The sequence below is a fragment of the Carassius auratus genome, chromosome 18 (assembly GCF_003368295.1).
Source record: "Carassius auratus strain Wakin chromosome 18, ASM336829v1, whole genome shotgun sequence".
Lineage (NCBI taxonomy): Eukaryota > Metazoa > Chordata > Actinopteri > Cypriniformes > Cyprinidae > Carassius > Carassius auratus.
Genome location: NC_039260.1, coordinates 5,771,331 through 5,794,965, shown reverse-complemented (window position 1 = coordinate 5,794,965; position 23,635 = coordinate 5,771,331). Strand labels below are relative to the sequence as shown.

Here is a 23,635-nt window from a genome sequence, read left to right as displayed (position 1 = left end):
AAGATGAGGGATGTTTATTGAGGCATTCAATTATATTGCTGGCATTAAACAAAGCATGTATAATGTTCCGTTCAGTCATATTACTATGAATGGGAGAAACTGCAACACTCAATACAGTTGAATGAGTCTTGCTCTCTTAACAGCCAATCACCAATTAGTATTGGCAGAAGTCTTGGCATCACTACAGCTGCATAGATGCAGCCCACAGAAACAATCAGTGTCCTGATGCACGCTTGTGACCGTTCATGCGGATTGACTTGATACGAACCTGAAATATTTTTAACTATGTTTGAACATATGGCCAACATTTATATAGGACAGCTCATGTCCGATTTTGTTGCCGATTCAAAATATTTTAAATGTGAGTTTGATGAGAAGTTTTTGACATTCGGTATTTCCCCAATTAGTAAGGCACAGCAGGCCTGACATAGCTCCCCGAAGGAGTTGCAAATATGGCCACTGACTTTCCTCTAAAAGGACTGTGCTCTACCATAAATCATAAAATAAAACAAATGCATAAAGTTTGCAGACTGCCATTGCAAGAACTGGCTACTATGACATCTTTTTTGCACATTAGAGTCAACATACACCACAGTCATAACACACATTAAGTCTATGTAGGTCCACACATCCACTTAAGTCAATGTAGGTGCAATCCTGGTTTAGATTCCTATTTAGATTCCAACGATATCGTTCCTGTGTTTCGTTATCGTTATAGTGGTGTGGACTTCCCAGTTCTCATACAATTAAGGCCTGTTCACAAGAAGAACTATAAAGATAATGATAATAGCATCCACACCAACATGATAACATAAAGTTAACCTCTCCGAAATTTCTTAAGCTTACTTGTAGACTCATAACCAGAACACTGATACGTTTTCAAAAGTTTCACTTTGAGTCCATAAACGTACAATACACAAGTACATAAGACATTACTGTATGTCATTTTGTAAGTCTGGAGCTCCTTTTCTGAGAATTCCTTATTTGTGTGCAATGAACAGGACACACAAGTCTGTCACTTTCCTCTGTACACCATCTTGTTACAGGCACTCGATGCAAATGATGTCTTGCCCATGTCTTCTTAAATCAGAGCATGGGGATGTTAATGCATTAGGGAGCACAAAGAGAGGCTTTCTATGGCCTTCCCAGCTTCATCTGGCCCCCTTTTCTTCACCGCAAACATCTTAGGCCAATACGCTGCATGGGACTGTCCATGTCTGAGGATGAATGATGTTGTTGTGCTCGAAGTAAATATACAGTGGTGGTGATGGTGTCACGATAGCTTCATGTGTGATTGGTCCATTCATCTCAGTTCTGGCTCAGTTTGTAGCCAGGATTGAAACAAGCTTTCTTTTACGGACCAGAAAATGCCTTTCAATGCCTGCATTTCACGTATATCAGAACATTTAGGTCTAAAATAAATATTTTTGTAATATCCTCAAGGCCATCTAACACTTTCGTAGAATTTTTATTTATTGCCTGTGTGTGCATAATTACTTTTTTGGTATATGAACAAACCCATAAGTTTATGTGTTAAACTATGTCCCCTAGCAACCATCTAAAGCACCATAACACTAACACCACTAACGTTTTGCATTTATTTATACAGTTTTAATATAAAAATGCATAAAAGCGTTTTCACACATTCAGTCTTATCAGTACGTTCATCAACATTTTCTATCTAGAAGCACTGTGTGATGAGGGCCAGCTGTCAAAATGAAGAAGTTGCAACATTAACGGAAAATATCTGATGCTATATGAAAAACACTGTACATGAACAAAGTTATATGATTGACTCTAACATAAGAAGTATGCTGTCAAACTGTTTGAAACCAAGCTCTAAAGCACACCCTTTAGTTTTACACCTGTCACACAGGGCTTGAAAATTATAATTACCTATGCTGTGGAAAGAAATGCCATCAAACTGGATAAATGCTGAAATGAAAAGCTTTTCTTTATTCAGGCAAATGTAGAAATTATTCAAAAGATTACTGGTAGAGATAAAGATTTTCTTAGTAAAATCAGTCCATGTCTTACTGAAATACTTCAACTATCAGTTGTGTAATTTCAAGCGTTGTTATCTCACACAAGACAAATTACTAGGATTTTTAACCTTTATACCAATGGGTTTTCCGCTAAGTGTTGTAGTGGCCAATTCCGTGAAAGAGCGTCAGTGTTTAAAGCAGAATTTTGGAGACTTGTGAATGGTATAGGAATAAAAGATGGAAAGCTGCTGCAGATGTGGTAAATATACCTGAAAAGTCAGTTTGTCAAACTTGCATTTAAAATTGCATTGATGTGTGAACGGTTATGTGTCTACCCTAATGTGTTTGTGAAAGCATACTGCATCTGCCTAACAAAACAACGGAAACATCCTCAGGTGAACAACGTGCCTCATGGCATGGCCTTGCTCAGACCATATAACTGGCCTCTGAGTTACCATGGCAACTTCTTACCCAAATCCTCTAGCAGATGAAATCGAAACATTGCACATCATAACAGAGAAACACATGCGTGCAGATCCATTAAAAAAATCTCGCTGGGTTTTTGCAGCTATAATTAGGGTTAATTCACTTTTGAATTTGCGGCAGTTTGGCGTAATTTGCTTGAAGGTAAGAACAAAATACAACCTATACGGAATATAAAACAGAGCGTTTATTAACAAAACAAATAAAATATGCTATAGGGTAGGCTCTGTCTATTATAAAATAACAAACAACTTGCATGAAGTTTAAATAGGTACGTAGAACGTTTATAAGCAAAAAGGCATACACATGGACATCAAATAATATAAATAAATGACAAACTTTAAATAAAGTAAAAATCAGCATACAAATTGTGGATTCAATAAAATAAGAAACAAATTAAAAAAAAAAAAAAAAAAGTGCAAAATCACCTTAGGTGTTTTTGCATTTAATTTCTAAAACAAATCATCCGTCATCGTCCTATCTGTCTCACATCACTCTTGTTGTCAGTCAGCTCGACTCCATGGATAAATGAAATCACATGAAATCTACGGCACCCTGCATTGAGCAGCCACGTTCAGTTTTTAATTGTAGTGCCTGTTCTTTTACTTTCCCTGGAGGGCCAAAGCCCTGCATTGTTTAGCTCCAACCCTAATTAAATACACCTGATCCAGCTAATCAGGTCATTCAGGCTTTTTTGAAAAATACATGCTATTGGAGCAGAACTAAACTCTGCAGGGGTGTGGTCCTCCAGGAAGTTTGACCCACCGATGTAGAATTATTTATAGTGATGATGATCCAATCATCTATTTGAGTGGTGGAGGCAGGCTTTTTTATTTTATTTTTTTACAGAGCAAGCCTGATTTTGTGAGCTGTATGCGATGCAGCATTACACTAGGTTCACACTCTGTTTGCAGTGCGTTTGCAGTCCATGTGCGGTACTTCACACAAGACTCTGCTCCTGATCTGTTTACCACTAACACATTTATCCATTATTTTGATTTCAAATCCAACATTGTAAGGTTTTGTTTTTTGTTTTTTTTTACACAATACAGTAATACAGTCTTTCATAGAAGTGTTTAAACGCAATAAGTATAAGAAACTTAGGAGCGCTGAATGGTTTAAACACTGGCAAGAATTAAAAAGAAATGCAATTTATAAACTTGCATGTAGGCCTATTAACAGTTTAGCAGGAAAAATGTCATGATTGTCTGTGGTTTAGATTCCGGTTCATTTTGTATACATGCCAAACAGTTTAAGAACAATCATACTACGATTGATGAAAAATTATAAGTTCACAGATACAAGTTTATTTCAGCTGTGGCACTCAAATGACAACAACTAATAAGCTACAGCACAACGAACTGAAATTATTTTATACAACTAGTTGAAGTTTGACTTTATCTATTAAACAAAGAATGCCTGCAATCCTTCATTGATGGCTGCAGAAAATGTGCAAATAAATACATTGTTACAAAATTATGAACAAATGTAGTTTAGGCTTAAGTTTGCGCAATGCTGAAAATGTATTTACTTTTCTTATTTATTCTGTTAAATCTGCTGAGATTCTTAAGAGCGTGATCAAAAATTCTCAGTTCCACAAGCATGTCCAGGAACCTCATGAATATTCATGTATGCTCCGCCTACAGAAACTGAAAATTTTAGAAACCAAAAATCACATAACACCAGTGCGCGAACTGGTTGAACAAGTTCTCTAAATCAGATTGAATCGTTTGAAGCGGTTTGCTTCTCCAGTAAGCAGTAATCCACAAATTACTTAAATGATTCACTCCTTCTGAGTCGAAAAAAATCAATATCCCGGAGTAATTCATTTACACAAACAGCACACTGACTGAACTGCTGTGAAGAGAGAACTGAAGATGAACATGAGCAGAGCAGCTTGTGTGCATCGAGCTGGATAACGAACGTACACGGCCACTGCTGGAGCGGTTCTCGTTCTCGAGTCAAGAACCAGTTGCATCGGTTTTCTTATCACTGGTACACTCACCCGAGAACCATTTTTTTTGGATGCGTCCAATTTGAGAACCGATGAGCTGATGATACTGCAGATGCGTGTACATTTTCAAGGATGAAAAGCATGTTATCCGTGTATATATATTTTTTAGATTAATGTACCTAATCTGTGTTCTTTGTTCATTTGAAGATTCTGTTAGGTTATAGGCCAAAGGGGTTTGTCAGGGATGTTGGACCATAATTAAGTGTTTAATAGGAATAAGAGATGATTTATGAAATACTAGTACTGTAATTATCGTTAACCATGACATTTACAAATTGAGTGTGTAGTAAATAGAACAGGTGAGCAAGAGTATAGCAGCTAATGATATACTGAACGTGCATGCAGCGTGTTGGTTAGAGCGGTTCTCGTTCTCCAGTAAAGAACCAGTTGGATCACAGAGAACCGTTTCTTTCGGACATGTCCAACATAAGAACCGATGAGCTGATGATATTGCGCATGCATGATTCAGCGTGAAGCTACTGAACGGCAATCTGGCAAAACGTAAGTTTATTTAATAACAAATAAATTGCAATGGGTAATGTATAGCAAGTGGATTATGATTTCTGTGCTGATGACAACTAATTTATACACTTTATATATTCAAGACCGGTTTCTTGAACCAGTTCATTGAAAAGAACTGTCCGAAAGAACCGGTTCTTACAAAAGAATCAGAATTTCTATCACTATCTAACAGCAGGCATGTCATTATGAGATCGGTTTATGAGATCGGTCTTTATAGAGAATGCTGATCAAACATCCCATAGTGATTATCGGCCGATACTGTTCGGTAGCCGATCAATTGTAGCACCCCTAACAATAATTGCTGCTAAATTATTTGCATGGGAAAAAGCTCAAATGTTCTACATTCTTAGAGTCTAAAACACAGGCGTGTGCCAACTTTAGCATTCCTGGCTAAGTACTGAAAAGAGAAAAAAAAAAGTCTGTGGTTTGACCTGACTTATACAGAGAGCCCAGTTCAAGATTATGGCTTAAATCAGATCAACATCTGAGTTTAATAACAGCACTTTGTTCCAGTAAAAAAAGAATGTCTAACCTTTGGTCACTACAACCATTCCAGATGTGTTTACATTTCTGTACATGTGAATTTGACACAAAATCCAGTTACAAAATAATACATCAACCTTAATTTGAATAGTACAGTTTTCAGTTTATGGGAAAACCACCATACTGTATATTTGAATATAGCTACACTTTGGTACTGTACTGTCAATAAAAAACCTTGTGGGAAAGTACCAACCAATACAGAACAGATAAGAACAGCTCATTTAGTTTGCAAAATGTGGTGGGAACTGACCATTAGGAGTATGATTAGTTAGCAAACGTTTTCAGAGCTTGTCATGCAACAGAGGAACAAAGATAGGCAATATATAAACATGAAGGAAGTTAGAAATGCACATATGTTAAATCCATTTCCTTTAACATGCAACATGGTGCCAGAAAATAAAAGCAAACTAACAAGACTGCTTGAACTTGTTCATACATGTTGACATCAAACCGTTGAGAAATTAAAAAATAAAACTGGCATGGGTACAAAATCAGACAAATTCTTAAAATAGCAAAATATCATATGAAATACTCACTAATGCATTCTGATCGCAATTATAAAACAACCCTCCACTTTCAAAGTAACCACTGTCACAGAGAAGAAGGAATAACTCATTCGTGTGACAATACATAAAAGCTCTTCCAGCTTCCTCCACTAATGTTCTGTTGCCAAGTTTAATAATACAATCACATCTAAACATACTAAGTTAACCAATAAAAAGCAGACTAGCAGTTGTGAGCAGTGTGATCATTGACAAGCCAAAGTAATCTTACCGTCTGTCCGTTAAAATAAGGACAAATAATCTCAGGACAAAGGAGGCAAAAACAAGAGCAGTTTTCTTCATTCAAGCCTTCCGGTCCTATAAACCACAGACTGAAACTCCCCAACAAATACACGAGGAAACAGTCCCTCCCTCCAAATTCTCACACGAACACGCACACACACACACACACTGCACATTCAAGCCAAAAACAGGTGAAGGCCACATTCATTGTGTATAAAATCCACTAGATGTTACAATGTACAGTACATACATAGTACTGTGTGACACAGTATGACAGATTCTGCACCTCCAAATGAGAAATTCATGATTGTCTTTTTATATATGTCCAACACTGTCATAACCAAGAGTCTGCTAAATATTATTTTGTAGTAAATATATTAAAATGCCACTATTATGCCTTTTCGACAATTACCTTTCATGCAGTGTGTCATGTAGCTCTATGTGCACATAAATTATCTGCAAAGTTGTGAAGCCGAAAAAAAAAAAAAAAAAAAAAAAAAGTCATCTCACAATTGCCAAAACGAATCATCAGGAATTTGAATCTTATTCTGTTATGGCTCTACATCACGAAGTTACACATTTGCATAATGACCGCCCATTTTTAAGCTTGCCAACTTGCCTGCCCACAGACACAGTCAAATGTATATGTGGTTAACATCATGTCGAGAAGACGCTGTATCCTACGCTGTGAGAGTAAACTTGTTCGATCACATCTCATAATTACCACAAACTTGTCAACACTTGACACTTACCACTGAGAAGTGTCCTGCTCCAGTCGTGCTTGTGAATCAGTCCCTTGTCTATCAACCACTTCATCTGATTCTTCATTAAACTCCGGCTCGAGGTGGTAAGCTACAATCCATACAATCTTTTCTATATATTGATAAGTCTCCAGGGCTGTCATTCTGTCATAGCAATTGGCATTTAATTTCCGATAAACCAATCCACAGCCCTAGAGGTCCTCTCTGAACCAATCACAAAGGACTGCCGCATCTGACCAATCACAGCAGTGAGGGCTCACGGGAAGGAGGGGTTTAGAGAGACTTGATTCTTTGAACTGCTTTGCACGAGTCGTTTATGAATAATTTAGGAATGAGGTCAAATTAAAGCTATTTTCTGAGAAAACTAACGTTTTTGGACCTTGTATGCATGTAAACCTGTTTTAGGAGACGCATGAAAGAATATTAGTAACCTTTAAAATGGCATAATAAGGGCACTTAAATAAAAATATATATAAAAAAAATAAAAACAATGGATTTTAGTCATTATGAACAACATATGAATTTTACGTGGAAGAAAACAAGGCTGTGAGAGTCATTCTTTATAATGGCCTGCACTGTTAAAAGGTCAGAGATCAGACGTCATTTTCAAAACCGTTCTGTAGAGTTTTTGTCTACTGAAAAGTTTTCTGGAAAGCTGAACAATTGGCATGTTGTTAAAAAGCAGTACAATCCACTGAACGCATTGTACTTCTATTTCTCACAACCTCATTTTCATTCCTGTAAAAAAAAAAAAAAAAAGAAATAACGTGGCCTGTGGTGCCCTTTGAACAGCCTCGAGCAGCATCAGTCTCATTTCAATCCCTCTTGGCACACAAACACTCTCACGTTACAAAAACCTGGGCAAAAAATTGTAATAGACACAGGATAAAGACGCTAAAATTAAATGGAGCTCTTACTCGAGGGGCACCAATTGAATGGCAACCATTCAAGGGTGGGAAATGATAAATGGACACACACACACACACACACACACACACACACAGTAGTCTTGAACATGTAAACTGCATGCAAAGCCACACCTTACCAGTTTATTAAACTGTTTACCAGATTCCACTGCAAATCTGATTTACTTTAATCTCATTTTCGACACTGAGTGCAGACAGAGAAGAGACCGGAGCACCTGGTGTTGCACAACCATCTTGACACATCTCAGACCTGACGCTTGGGTAAATACTGATGCCCTATCTGTTGCATGCAGTTAATGAAGTCAAATTTTCATATTCTGCTTGGATCCCTTCCAGTGTCAATTTAAAGCTACTTTTAGTGTTTCCAATTTGGAGGCTCACAGACATGAGATCTGAACATCAACCTGCCATAGCAACAGTATCTAAAACAAACACTCAAGAGTTGTCAGTGTATAACCTATGATGTCATGACCTAGGCAGGTCAGGTGGGAATTTTCTGCTTTACTGTTCAAAGAAAAAACTTTTCAGTCTTTTTTTCAGTTTGTCAGAGAACAACATTTATTTGAAACCGAAAACGTAAATGCATCCTTGGTGAACATCTAGCCTATATTAAAAAAAAAAAAAAAAAGTCTATATCAGATATAGTATGTGACCAAAACCACACCATTAACAGCCTGGTTATAAGGTTAAGTTATCAGATCACAAAAAAGGTGAAGTTCTCATATAATCAGTTCAGTGATATCGCTTACATTTGGCATTATCGTAAGTCTACAATTAAAATAAGTTCAGTACGGCATTCCTGCCTCGCTTGACAAGTCTGACCAGTACAACTACTGTAAAATCTTGTCACCACAGACTTCCATTTCTATTCTCATATAAGCTCTGGAGAACAAAAGCTTTCTAGGTAATATTGATCTGAAAAATGAAAACAAACTTTGTGAAGTCGACGAGGCCTTTGTTTAGACACTGCACAATCTGTATTCTTGTTTTTGAATTTTAGTTGGTATTTATTGAACACTTTTTACCAAAGCGATAAAAGCAATTTCTTCCATTTTAAAGTATTTCTTTTTTTGTTTTGTTTTAGAAATCACAAGAAAAATTAGATTTTGTAAATTGAATGGCTTCCATTCATGTGGTATTTGCGCTGGATAGCTCACCGTTTAAATTCATTGGTCCAGTGATCGTTCCCAACATAATTGTACATTAAACATCTAATATGGTTTCATATAACTACAAAATTCTCCAAATTGGTCTTCATGTTAACCTTCTTCCATTATTAAAAAAACACAAAAGAATGCATAGAAAACAGAACAATGTTGGGTGAAAACGAGGGTGATCAGACTAAAATCTGAGGTTGATGGATCACTGACAACATTGCATGTTCAATGCATGTTTAACTGTGGCTCAGTCATGCATATTCATTCCCATAAGCCTTAAAACTATTATCACATAGCATAACAAAGGTATCTCTTACAGCGGATCATAAATCATTTCTTTAAAGAAAATATTAAATCTGACACACCATACATATATCAACAATTCCAGTAAATGGTAGACTCCCAATGATCAGAGCAGAGTTTCCGTGTCTTACCAAATGGAGAAAGGAATAGACAGATTAGGAAGCAGAAGAAGAGAAGGTTGTTGCCCACCTTTGTTCTGAGCGATCTTCACCCCAACACAAGGCTCCTCTTCCTCAGATTGTTTGGAGGGAAAGCAGCTGGGGTTACCAGCTTTATCTGAAAGACACCAAGAGATTTATTTAGTTAGTTTTACTGTCTGCACTTGCTTTTCGGTAGTTTCCAGAAGGTATTTTGAGTTGCTTTCATGATCCTAAATGATGTAGATGCACATGGAAACTGAGGAGGATAAAGATTCTGAGAAACATGTGGGTGGGCTAAAAATGAGAACAGGAAGAGATCTGCAAAAATTTGTGCCAAATGGTAAATGACACTAAACCATTGATATTAATAGAGTGTTAGTCCTGCAATCAGCCTCCATTCTTCCAGAAAGACTTTTCATTAGATGCTGGAAAATGCCTTGAGGATTGGATCCCATTTAGACATGAATGACATTTCATCTCAAAGGTGTTCAGTGGAGTTCAAGTCTGGCTTTTCAGCAGCCCAGGTCTTTAACACAAGACTCATATGAACCTCACTTATTGCAAATTAATTATGCAAAGTAATTCAATAAATAATCAGAATCTCTATGCACAATGTAATTTTCCCCTTAAAAGTGAAAACATAAAACTGTACTATGCAGTATGACTGCAGAACGACTGAAGTAGATATATGTCTTTTGGATGATAAAAACAGCAGAAGGAGCGGAAGGTCTGTGTGTGAGAATAAAGAGGATGAGAGAACATTAATCCAGCATTTGTAGCAAAACAAAAGAAAAGTAGATCTCCAGAGACTCACCAGTAATTAATTCTGCTGTAATATCTAGGGCATGTGAGAGCTGTGTTAATGTACTTCATTTCTAACGCACATAAAAAATGAAAGCCAATCGGTGAACAAGTGGCACGGGGTTGCCAACTGTACACACGTGTGCATGAAAGCACACACTGACACACATGCACACATGCAGTTTATAAAGCGCTCAGCTGAAAATATAAGAACACACTAATAATATTACCCTACTGAGAGAAAACGAGAAGAGAATGGGGAAGTACAGAGTGACAAAATGCAATGACGAACGATAGAGAACTTACTGAATAAATTGAGAAGCAACAAAACAGTCAGTCAGTTCAACGTACAGTGAAACAAGTTTAAAGTAAGTTACATTTTGAGCGGGACAGGGTGTGTGTTTGTGTTTTATCCTGGACGTGAGATTAAAGCAAGGCTTTTTCCTCGTACCATCTGGAGCCCTTGTGACAGAAATATCTGGTGTCCCCCACACACTCGAATGTGCTCACATGCTCACATAATAGCCATTTTTAATAGCAGCTTCACAAAAAACACGTTCTGTAGGCTAACACAACAACCACAACAAACAAACTTAAACGAAGATGAAAGAGGGGGCTGGTGGGACACTTTTAAATGAGCTATCAAACACAGATTCTCAACAAACACTGCAAAATGAGTTACTGGGATGTATAGAGCTGGATAACCATGCATAGATGTTTCCATGACATTCCTCGTATAGAAACACAAAATACAGCCATCTTTCATCTGAACATAACAGAAAATAGCAACGACATGTTTTATGAGATTATTTATTGATCCTGTGTAGCATGTAAATTCGCATTTATGTGGAGCCCTTGTTAGAGCATTAGAGGAGATGCACCATGAATCATGTTCACAGTAGAGTGGCCATTATAATTGTAAATATTGTGGTTTACAATAGGCAGTGAATTATTACCTTAATCAGGCTCAATCAATTTCCAGATGTACGCATGCATTTAATGTATTTGTAACCATCTAACAGAACAGTAAACTGATTTATGATGCATGAAAGCAATGCTCCATCACATCACATCAATTTAACATAGACACAAAAAAACTAAGACAGCCAAAACCTTATAAATATAGTAGCCAATTTCCACCAGAATACAACAGCAGCTACTGTTATTACTACTATATATATTTTTTTTTGATGATGCCAAGGATTAACACAATTCCCCACAGCTTTATTGTAGAAATAATCAATATTATTTAAAAGGAAGTATTAATAACTGATCACAAACTGCAGCTTCTTATCTGTGCAAGTCATATTTAACCTAAACATCAAAAGGAATAACATAAGTAAATTTTTCTCTAAAATTAGTTTTTTTTAAAGCATTATATATACTTTCATGCATCATTATTCTCAATATTTTTTATTTGTATTACTAATACATTAGAATAAGTACAATTTTATTTTTTTCTCAATTGTCCTTAAATACTATAATCTATAAATTCATTTAATCATTTATTACAATAATTTGGGGAAAATATGCTCGATTAAATGAATGAATCAATGTTTTTATGTTTGTTTTTTTAAGTAAAAAAAATAAATAAAAATAGCACATATATCTTTTGATTTTGGGGTGATATATGGCCTGGACATGTTTTTTTTTTTTTTTTCACCTGTTAGAATTTACAGCAAACTCTCCACAGATTTAAAATGTATACCAACATAATCCAAAATATCTGGTTGTGTGTTATTAAAAAATTCAGACAAAAAGCATCTCTCTGTCGGACTGTAAAATGTGCAGAGGTCTAAAAACAAGAATCATGTGTACAATGTGAGATCTTGGCTCGATTGTATGTGAGCTGAAGGTCATGTCACTAGATGCATAAGGAACACACATACAAAAAAAGAAGAGAAAAAATACCTGCTCTGCTCTTGGTTCTCCTGTGTGTCCTGGTCTGCGTTTTTCTCACGTCCCTAAGATGTTTCTCCATTTTAAGCATAAATCAATACACTACACAACAGGGAAATGGCCACATTATGCAACTCATTTTAAAAGTGACATTCACAACAAGCAGCTGCCAGTGTTTTTGTCCTTCCTGTGTTTGTGTCGCACTCCTTTCCCTCACTGGTCACAAAACCGGTTTCCCAGTCAATGTGAGAAGCAGGACACTGACTAGGAGTCAATATTTATTCAACAACAACATAGACACTATAAAAATCAGCTTAGACGATGCACCATGCTACCAACACATCCAGAGAAAAATCAAAAATAATAAAAGCAACTGCAGTAAAATCCCCCTATGTGCAGTTAAAAATGATCCAATCTCCTCAATTTTTCATCTACAAAATGTTATGTGTGCATAAATGTGCTGACTGTTGTCGACTAGAGAATAATTACAGGCATTGATAAAAGCTGCTGAGTGAGAGATCAATGAGAATGAAGTCAGTGTGTAATTATAGCAACAGATCAACACACTTTTTAGCTTTCATCTCTCTAGCCTCATTTTGTCCCAATGTGAACAGAACTGTGGGAATGTTTGCAACCTTTTTTAAAAACAATTATACCAGGAAATGAATGGATGCTACACTACACTCAAAACTCATAATCTCAGTCTTTGTCGGTCACAGAATATTTTATATGCTGACTGAGCTTCACATAATTTTGCAACCCTTGATTAGGTATGAGCCTCTTTCTGTTTTTGAGCTTGTTTTAATATCATTTTTTTCTGCAGCACAGTTCTGCTTTTTGCATCTTGCGTGTGCATGATTAACTTCGCAACTGAAAGCAGTCACATGCAGGACATGGAGAAGCAGATAATAAAAAAAAAATAAAAAAATTCTCAGTACGAGACCGTGGGCAGTGAGCTCATCATTTATAGACACAACCAAGACTGTGTAGATGATGCTACCACCCTTAGGTGAGAAAAAAAAGAGACCACATTCATGTCAACTGTTTCTCTCACACAAAACAGCATTTAAGAGAACAACTGGAGACTTTGCTGTAAATGTCCCCTAGAAGTTTAAAAGTGATCTCAATAATGGGAGGAGCTCAGAATTGCCTATAGATAATAAAGTTTGCAATCAAAAGTAAAAAATCTCAATATGAACTCAAAATATCCAAAGTTATAGCCCTATAATTATGTAAACTTAAACTTCTGGCCAAAGATTTGGAATTATAAACTATTTTCTTAGGTCACTTTTTTTTACTTTTTGACATTTTTATGCTCACCAAGGCTGCATTTGTTTGATCAAAAATACAGAGAAAAAATTAATATTGTGAAATAATAAATACATTATTGCATTTAAAATATATATTTTAATTTTTTTTAAATATATTCCTGTGATGCAAAGCTGAATTTTCAGCATCATTACTCCAGTCTTCAGTGTCACATTGTCCTTAAGAAATCATTCTACTATTATGTGGATTTTTTTTTTTTATAAAGTAAAAAAAAAATCATTGTTTTCACAAAAAAATATGAAGCAAAAACGGTTTTCAATATTAATAATAAAAAATAGCCATTATTAATTAACTGACAACCAAATCAGCAATTACAATGATTTCTGAAGGATAATGTGAAAAATCATAAGAGAGTTATGATGTAATATTGATGGGTTCAAAATATATGGCAAATGTGCAAGAAAGAAAAGAAAATCAGCTTTGCCAACACAGGAGCAAATTACATCTTAAAATACATTTAAAATAGAAAACAAATATTTTAAATACTAATAATATTGCAGTCTTTGCTGTATTCTTTATTAAATAAACACAACCTTGATGAGTATAAAAGACTTCCTCCAAAAACATTCAAAACCTTAATTATTCCAAACTTAGAACTAGTGTAATACTAGTGTAATAGGAAACGCTGTTTCTCTTCTTCCTCAGCTTATGTCTATATTTTATGACACACACCTCAGACAACGTTCATCCTTAAAAAGAGACAGAGAGATTGACATAAAGCGCTTGAACCGAGGTGCTAAAGTAGTCTTAGCCATCTGTGATGGTTACTACATATGTGTAATTTAGCACGTTAATGAGTCTTAAACACTCTCCTGATCCTGTAAAGATATACTTCTCTGCTTAATCTGATAGCTGTGTGGTATTTGCTGGTGTCTGGATACTGATCACACACACACACACACACAGAGATCTCCACCTGCTACCATGAAGCACCTGGACCTGTTTCCACCTCCATCTGTTTCTGCATCTGTGTCTGCGTTAACATTAATGTGGCTGATTCACCCCAGGATTGCTCATCGCTGTGACCGTAGCACCAACAATTCTTTTTAAATATGTTTTTGCACACAAAAGCACCGTCCAAATCCACCCACGTACAGACACACTGCTGCTTCAGTGTCTACAGAGTTAAATATGCATCTCCCGAGACAAATTACCACAAATAAACATGCTTATATATACCAAACAGCAGGTTTCTATTCAACACCACATAGTTAAAAGAATAAACCGTACGGTCTCCTGCAATAAACAACCTTAAGAGCTTCAAGAGCCACAGCCCTTCTCAGATGTGGTCAGCAGCGGCAATCTTTACATGTGAAGAAACACCACTGACCTGACTCTTCATCGGATTGGAGACAGCAGCTGTGTGTGTGTGTGTATGAGATTTCCAATTCAGTTCAGTTCCGTCGTCCTTATCCAGAGAATCACGCCAGACTGAACAGCCCTCTCATGAACCCTCCTTCTCTAGCCGTGCTGCCACAGACTCTGCATGCTCCATCCTTCCTCTCTCTCTCCCTCTCTCTCTCTCTCGGTCTCTACACTTGCTTTACTGCTCCTCCTCCTCCTATCCCCCTCGCTTGCTTCCCCCGCACACTGTGTTTTCCGCTCAGCCTCTGTTTTTCTCTCCACTGAGGATAATCACATTCCAGAGGAGGGACAGCATATGGCAGGGAAACGCCACACACTCTTGCCTGTCCGTCTTTATGTGCCAATGTGTGTGTGTTGCATGGAGAATTAGCCCTATTTTGTTGCTGGAGGGGTGGGCCAACAAATGTGGTGGTGTGTGTGTGGGGGGGGGTATCTCAGTATTAAAGGGGTGGGGTTTGACTCAAAAGAAAAATCTAGAGGAATATTGATGAGTGGGTATGATATCTGGAGAATGCCAGCTTTTCTCCTCTGATTGGTCGGGTCACTGGAGTCCACGTATCGCTGTAAATCAGCAGAGGGGTGAAAATGAGGCTGATGCTATTGGAGGGCACGCACTGGTCATGTGACGAAAGGAAAGAGCCACATGGGAGATTGAGGAGGAATACAGATGAGTCAGTGATTTGTGGGGGAAGGTGGAGGGGAGTGGAGGGCACTGTCACCACCAACAATATTCTCACACTTTCGGATGATAAAGCGAAGCCAGTAGGGAAATGTAACTCTTCTCTATAAAAACAAAGTACAGTGGTAATAAAATGGGTTTTTTGAATTGGGTATTTTGGCATGGGTAATCTTGATATAGGCCTAACGTGTGAAGTTTTATGAATATGGTTATCTTTCATCATGGTATCATGGTACACAGAATATATATCGAAGTATAACATTGTATTATGTCGCTAAGATAAGGGATCTTCACTCAAGGGATATTCAAAATTTCAAGTTATTACAAAATTATGGTGCTCAGGATAAAAAAAACAACAACTGTACATTTTCCCCCCAGAAATTAATAGGAACAATTACAGTTATTGAACTAAAAAATAAAGATGGTAAAAATACTTAAGTAGTTTAGTAGGTAAAGTATTTTGTATTAAAGTATTTATATTTTTCACACACACACACACACACACACACACACACACACACACACACACACACACACACACACACACACAATGTGCCAAATTACTAACTAGGATAATTAATATCAACATTATCTTACTACCACCAAATTATGTTAGAGTTTTTCATTTATTTAATAATTTATTTAATTTACAAGACTCTATATGCTCTCTACAATGCTGATTCCATGGGAATAAATGTCATTTACTTCCTGTGTTTCACATTTACAGAAAATCTAATTGTGTACTGTGTCACAGAACAGCATTATAAAGCAATGATCCCAAAAAGGAAACTAAATTAAACCTTTAAAAAGTGCTTGCCACAGATTTTTCACTTCTCATTTAGACTGTTTTTAAATGTGCATGTTTATTTAATCTGATTTCTGATTCTGAAAGTTGTTCTGTGATGAGAAAAAAACAAGGCTAATAGCCCGAGGTGACAGCGTCATACTGAATTCCCAGCATGCCTTCAAATGTACAGTGCACGCACACAATCACACTTCAACACTTGCCTATAAGCCTCATAACTATTTCTGTCATCTGCCTCGGTGAGATGACCCTCGTGCTAATTCGACCAGACAGGCTAAACACTCCTGAGTCCTGACCTCTTTCAAGTCACACTTCTTCTTGTAGTCCCTTTCTGTTTTCAATCATTCGTCTGACTTCTCACTCCTCACACGCAAAATGATCGTCACCATTCTTGCCCTTTGACAACTACACATCACAGCAAACGCACACAACACATTTCCCGTCTCTCCCACACCAAGCTCCTTCACGCTCCTGCCCTGATCTCCTCCTTCCATCAGTCCATGTTCAGTGCTCTCCTCTTGTTGTAAATGAAGCCTCAGGCCATGTCTATTACACTGCCATTATTCAAGAAGCATAGAAATCTCTCATATTCAACTGGATTTCCTCTACAGAGTGTACTAATATTTTTAATAGGCCTAAAAAAAAAAAAAAACTCTGTAAATGAAAATATAGAATTTTAATAATCAATTTTTTGAATATATTTTATTATGCAAGATGTATATTATTTTCTCTTTATAAATGATTTCTTTTATAAATGAACCCGGAAGGGTTGTTTTTCCCAACCCTATTATTATGATATAGAACAGAAAAATGTACTAATACATTTTAATAAACTGCAAATAACAATGTGTGTGTGTGTGTGTTAGGGGGCTGTTGACTGACCATTATGACAGCATTTTAGTCTTGAAGATATGAACCTGATATGATGCAAATCTAATGTGACTAAAGCAATCATCTGTCATCTAGTCGATCTATTGTGTTCATGGTGTTGATACAGATAGGAAATGACTCCGGTCACTGAGTTGAGTCACTCGATCTGTAAACTGTATTACTGTAGGCTACAGATTTAATGAGGGCAGGTGTGGGCGTTTGTGTTCTTAAAACGGGTGCATTATTATTGGGAAAAAAAAGCCTTTCCTGTCCTTGTTATAAACTCACAGCACCACCAAAATAACATCTCAGCATGCATGACAACACAAACACGCCAGTTCAGATTTCCTGTCAGACAGCTTTGAGTGGGTGTAGGTCCTGAAAGCCGACGAAAATGTTCCTCATTGCTGTCCAACTTGGCTCAGTTAGATATCAATAGGCACTTGAAGGGAAAACAGAACTGACAGTCCCTATGTAGTTACTCTCCTCTTTAAGAAATAGTGTAATTAATACACAAATCGAATTTGTACTAGTCACATACACACACGCATACAATAATATACTACACACTTGGAGCACAAATAGCCAACACACAGATAAAGCAGCACTTACTTGTCACTTATTTTGAGTTTTGTAAAAGCATTCTTTTTTTTATTATTATTACGTGAATAGAAGTGCACTGAATTCGTTTTTGCCGACTTCCTAGGCTTTTGTACACGAGTGTCAAAGCACCACTGCCCCCTGCTGGACAGTCAGACTAATTTGTTTATTTTTGTATTTTTAACAGTAATAAAAATAAACCGTATACAAGTATTAAAGAAGTATTAGGAAATTAAATTAATAATTATTATAAAATTAAAGTGTATGGACTATGCATAAAAAGTGAAGGAATAAATACATAAGAGCAAGTACATAAATGTAAAAATGTATAGAAAATGGCTGAAACAAACCACACACACACACACACACACACACACACACACACACACACACATACACACACACATATATATATATATATATATAGAGCACTTCCGCACAGATGTCAACCAAAAAAAAAAAAAAAACTACACAACACAGAAAAGGGAATGAAATAGAAGGAAGATGACAGAAAGAGACAGAGCAAAAGGAAAAGCGGAAGCTCTCAAAATGAAGGTAGTGTGCATCATGACTCAAACAATGATCAAACAAATGTCCTCTCACAGTGTAGGATACAGCTTCTTCTCAAAATGATATCAACCACACAGAAATGTAACTGTTTGTGGGCAGGCAAGTTGGTGACCTTAAACGTGGGTGAACATTATGTAAATGTATTACTTCATGATGTAGAGCCGTAACAGAATAAGATTGAAATTCCTGATGACTCGTTTAGGAAATTGGAAGCCGACCCTTTTTTTTTTTTAACAGACAATAACTTTATCTATCGTGCACTGTCGGCTTCACAACTTTGCATGACACACTGCATGAAAAGTAATAGTCGAAAAGGCATAATAGGGGCACTTTATTTAAAAATCAGGATTTATAAATATCTTTAGTATAGAGTTGAGTGGGTGCCGTCAAAGTGGAGAAGTCAATCAATTAAGAGTCAAATGAAGTTTGTAAAAAACAAAGCCATTATTAATATGCTTTTAACTTCAATCCGCTGCTTCCAGGTTCCAGCTAAAATAGTCTATTCCTAGTATTACTTTCTTCAGTTCTCTAAATCTGGTCCAATAAAGAAACAAACTCACCTACATCTTGGATGGCCAGATTTCAGCAATTTTCATTTTTGGGTGAATTATTTTTCTAGGATCGTGGGTTGTGTAATACTTCCATAATTAAATACTTCACACACTGAACACATTGTTCCAGTGAAAATAATATTAAATTGACTTCTCCCGCTAATGGTAGATTAGACATGAATAAAGAAATTGCTCAAAATAATTTTCTCTTTAGAGAAAGAATGAATGCGATTTTAATTCCCAGAACCCTCTAAAAATGTTTTACATCATACTTGAATTAACCAACTTGAGAAGCTTTTTAGTGTAAAAACATTCTAAATAAATAAACACTTTAACAGTTTCTTCCTTCCTAACAGATTAGAAAAGAAAAAATAAACTGTGGTTCTTTAAATAGGCCATGGTCAGTCCTTTACAAACCCACAACACAATATAACCACACAAAATAATAGGCCAGTAGTTCCTGCCAAGCAGAACAGTTGGAGGACTCGTGAGTGTTGTTTCCCAGATCTCAAGAGACGCGTGCTTTTCTTCTGCTTGGGTTGGTAACTGATTTTGGACACAATCCTTATATGAACAGTCTAACATATGTGCCACCATCCCACCATTATACAAAGGAACATTAGACCTGCGAATTCAAGTCTGTGCTATACTGGTACTGCTAGTGATAAAATCATTATAAACAAGGCATTACTCGCATAAACACTTAAAGAGTGATGTTTATGTAGGCCACATAAACATCTGTGAGCGGTTTCCACTTGATGAGGACGTTGAGGACACTAAAATCTGACAACTACATAAACACCCTCATTCCTAATTTGTACAAACCTTCCATAGTTTATTATTTCACACATACTGAGAAGTTTTGTCTATAATATGGCTGAAAAAATAAACCAGACAGTTGATATCTTGGCCCCCGACCAGCAATAAGTCAGTGGAGGTTTAGATTAGTGAAAAGAAACGTATGAGTTAGTTTAGGGTGGTGGGACAAGACTGTGTGTAAGAGAGAGAATTTGGTGTCTGGATTAGCCCTAGCTCCAGGCATTTCAACAGAAAACTGAGTTTCTGTACAAACCAGACAGAGTACAACAGCTCGGATTACGGTGTAACTATTAAGATACACTGATGAACTCATCTGTTGCATGCAATACTCATCTCACAACTGCATGACCAGAAATTCACACATTCACTGTATGTACACTACTAAAATCAACAGGAACTCCAGAGGCTATCTGATTTATTAATACACACTCCTGTTATGCACAGTTTTTGCTTTTGTTTCTGTTATATTAAAGAAAAATGTTTGTCTCTGTAATATTGTTTCTAAAATGTATTAACCTGTTCCGTTTCTGAAACGACTTTCTGTGATGTCACAAATCCCTTGTATGTTTAACCCTTTCACTCCAGCCATCTGTCATAAAGGGATCACTTCTCACAATCCAATATATTAAATCCTTAAATACACTTCACACTTTTTGTGGATTTTTTTTCCCAATTTTTTTGTTCACAATCTTTCTGTGATAGGCAGAGTTATATCATTTGAACCCACATTCAAGTACAGATAGTAAACTTCTCCAGACAGCTGGCAAACTTTCTTTGAATGCAGCAAATTAAAGAGACAGTTCACCTAAAAATAAATCAACCGTATGGCATTCAATACCTTTGACTTTTTTGTTTCTTGTGTAGAAGAGAAGACAAAAGAAGATGAATAATGTTTGTGTTTTGTCAATACAATAAAAGTCAGTGCATGGGTCCAAAACAATGAACGAAGATGAAGAAAAAAACAAAAACACAAACAGTCTTTATCAAAATATGCTTCTTTGCATTTTGAAACAACATGAGGAGCTGTAAATAAATGACAACATTTAAATTTTTTGGTGAACTATCCCTTTAACAGATTCACTCCCCAAATGTAATATCAAACTATGTTGACAATCAATTAATGAACAATTACTGAAACTGAACATTACCTTTAGTTGGCCAAAACCAATACTTTCGACGATGCTTCATTTTTCTCAATCCATTCCCCATGATATACTGTTTTTGGGACTACATGAATGCAGCTTTCCTACTCATCAACAGTTTCATTTTTAGATTCCAACCGGATGAGAATCAACAGCCTCCTCTCCATTCTCTGACAAGCAACCTCTACTTTATTTCTCAGAGTCACAGTGAAACTTCTCATTGCTGGCATGTTGGAGCTCATTAAAATGAGAAGCGTTGAAACCTACCGGAGGCAGTGCGGTGGAGGAGAGCTTTCCTGAGGCCAGAGCCCAGACAATCCATCACTGTCCATCACTGAGACTTGACAACACAGAGAAAATTAGTTAAAGACACTGATAGAAGCGCGGGGAAGAGTACAGGGGTTCCACAAAAAGACTGACGAGAAAGCAGGGGGAGAAAGTGAAGCCCGGCTTCCTGTAGATGAAGAATGGACAAAAATATCCTCTGTATCGCCACTTCCTCTCTCATTCCCTCTTGTGCTCACCTCTGAAAAGCAGTCCAAACTTTGCCCTAATGAAACACGAAGGATTTTTGCAGAAATCGTTTTCCTTAAAAGTCAAATAATTAATTGACGTTAATTGAAGGAATAAGTGTTTTATGGCCTATGTTGCCATTCCAGGATTTTCCAAATCTTTTTGGTCCAGCAAGAGTGAAGGTGGTTGAAAGATGTTTCTGCTGCAAAACATTTCCGAAAATGAGTCTGTCCTAGACATGATGTTTGAACTACAGGATTGCCCATTCCTCCAGCCTGAGGGGGGATCTCAAATCAGGAAACTCCAGCCCTTCACACTGTTTGCTCAGGAGCGGAGTTGATCAAGAGGAAATGGGCATGGACAGGACTGCCCTGGGTGGAGGGGTGTGTTACGTAATGCTCCATCACTATTACTGCCACAATAATTCTCATAGGTAAAGATAGCAGAGTTCTGACCTGGGTGAGCCTTGAGTAAACTAAGGATGAAATCAATCATATAGGGTGAATAGTACACCCTTTAGAGTAAGTGACTGTTCCTGATTTCTCATCACCAGACCTACATCTTTACCAGCTGTCTGATATGACTAACACAAGACCTTGCAATACCCCTGTCTGCTGTGCATTGTGTTCCTCACAATAGGCAAGATAGGAATTCACCCTCCTGTCATCAGAACCGGAGTAGAAATTTCCCCTCTCTTACAGGAAGTGTGTCATTTCGGATCGACCTTGCCTACAGGACATTCTCATGCATGTAAACAAACCTTAACCCCTCCCCTGTACATTTACATGGGAAACATAGGAGTTATTTCTAATTTTGTCTTTTGCTAAAACTAGTTTTTGGATGGTTGTGTTCAGATGAATGCTAAGAAAATTATCTTAAATTAACTATTAAATTAAATTGTCTCTATACATTACAGTTCGATAGTGCAGAATCTTCAGTAGACATTACTCATTACATTACTGAGCCATTAGCAAATATTTCTGCCATTCCAGTCTTCAGTTTCACATGATCTATCATTTTTAATAAATTGAAGGCGTCATCTGTCAGAAAATCTCACTGACACTTGTGTGTATACAAACACACACATACACACACACACACACGTCTGGTCAGCTATGCTTGTGGGGACTCTCCATAGGCGTAATGGTTTTTATACTGTACAGACCGTATTTCCTATCGCCCTGCACCAACCTTACCCCTAAACCTAACCCTCACAGGAAACTTTCTGTATTTTTAGATTTTCACGAAACTTTGTAATTCTGTGTAATTTATTTGCTCGTTTACCCGTGGGGAACTCAATTTAGGTCCCCGCTGTGACACAAGTCCAGAACAGAAAAACAAGTACACACACACACATACACACACACACCTTTTTTGGTGTTATAGTGCCATCTGCTGGATATTTCTACATGAAAAGGATACAGGTCTCGAAAAACCCGTTAGAGTAACATACCTTAAGATAAAGTATTAATGTCAATTCCATGCTGATATGACAGTAATTCTTTTAGAATAGATCCCAGTGTTATAGTTGAAATTATGTCTCGTTTCCTGTGGCTGGGCCACAATGTCCTCAAATATTAACTAGAGGATAATGGAGGGTGTGTATCAGGAGATATTTATAGACCCTCTTTCCCACACTATTGAATACACCGATCACAACCAAATGAAGTCTGATGAAAGTTATGATAACAGGTCCGTCTCACCTGACTCTGAACTCCTCAAACACTGGCTTCAGTGTCACAGTTCAGTGAAGCACCACAGAAAATTAATAGTTAACTTTAATAACAGCACACACTTGTGTTAGTGCACTTCAAAACTGGTTCTGTTGCTCAAATCCCTGACGTTTGAGATGGAAAACAATTCTATCTAGTACTTATTTGTTTATTTGTATTTATTTATTTTTTGCAGGAAATAGCTCTTAAAGGGTCCCTGCTCTTGTTCCTGTTTATGTGCTCTATCAACTCTACTGTTTAAATAAACTGAATATGAGAGCAGCCCAATCATTTCTTCAGATTCAGATAACTTGCTGTGTTCTTCCTGTCCAGCTCTTCCTTCTCAGTATTCTTTCAATAA

The 23,635-nt window shown here is 36.9% G+C and overlaps 1 protein-coding gene across 6 annotated transcripts in view; it reads right to left on the bottom strand.

The window, feature by feature from the left end:
- The window catches only part of LOC113118221 (FYVE, RhoGEF and PH domain-containing protein 4-like), a 42,916-nt gene that overhangs the window by 17,355 nt on the left and 1,926 nt on the right, over positions 1-23,635 (bottom strand). The window contains exons 1-2 of one of the 6 annotated variants that reach the window (XM_026287238.1): positions 21,317-21,804; positions 9,669-9,755 (exon numbers count right to left, since the gene is read on the bottom strand). In XM_026287238.1, the coding sequence (XP_026143023.1) occupies positions 9,669-9,755; positions 21,317-21,371 (142 nt within the window). In that variant the 5' untranslated portion in view covers positions 21,372-21,804. Of the gene's footprint in view, positions 1-6,321; positions 6,434-9,668; positions 9,756-12,331; positions 12,494-14,978; positions 15,343-21,055; positions 21,233-21,316; positions 21,805-23,635 lie in introns of those variants that run through there. The other 5 variants (XM_026287237.1, XM_026287240.1, XM_026287236.1 and 2 more) reach the window with 5 other exon arrangements.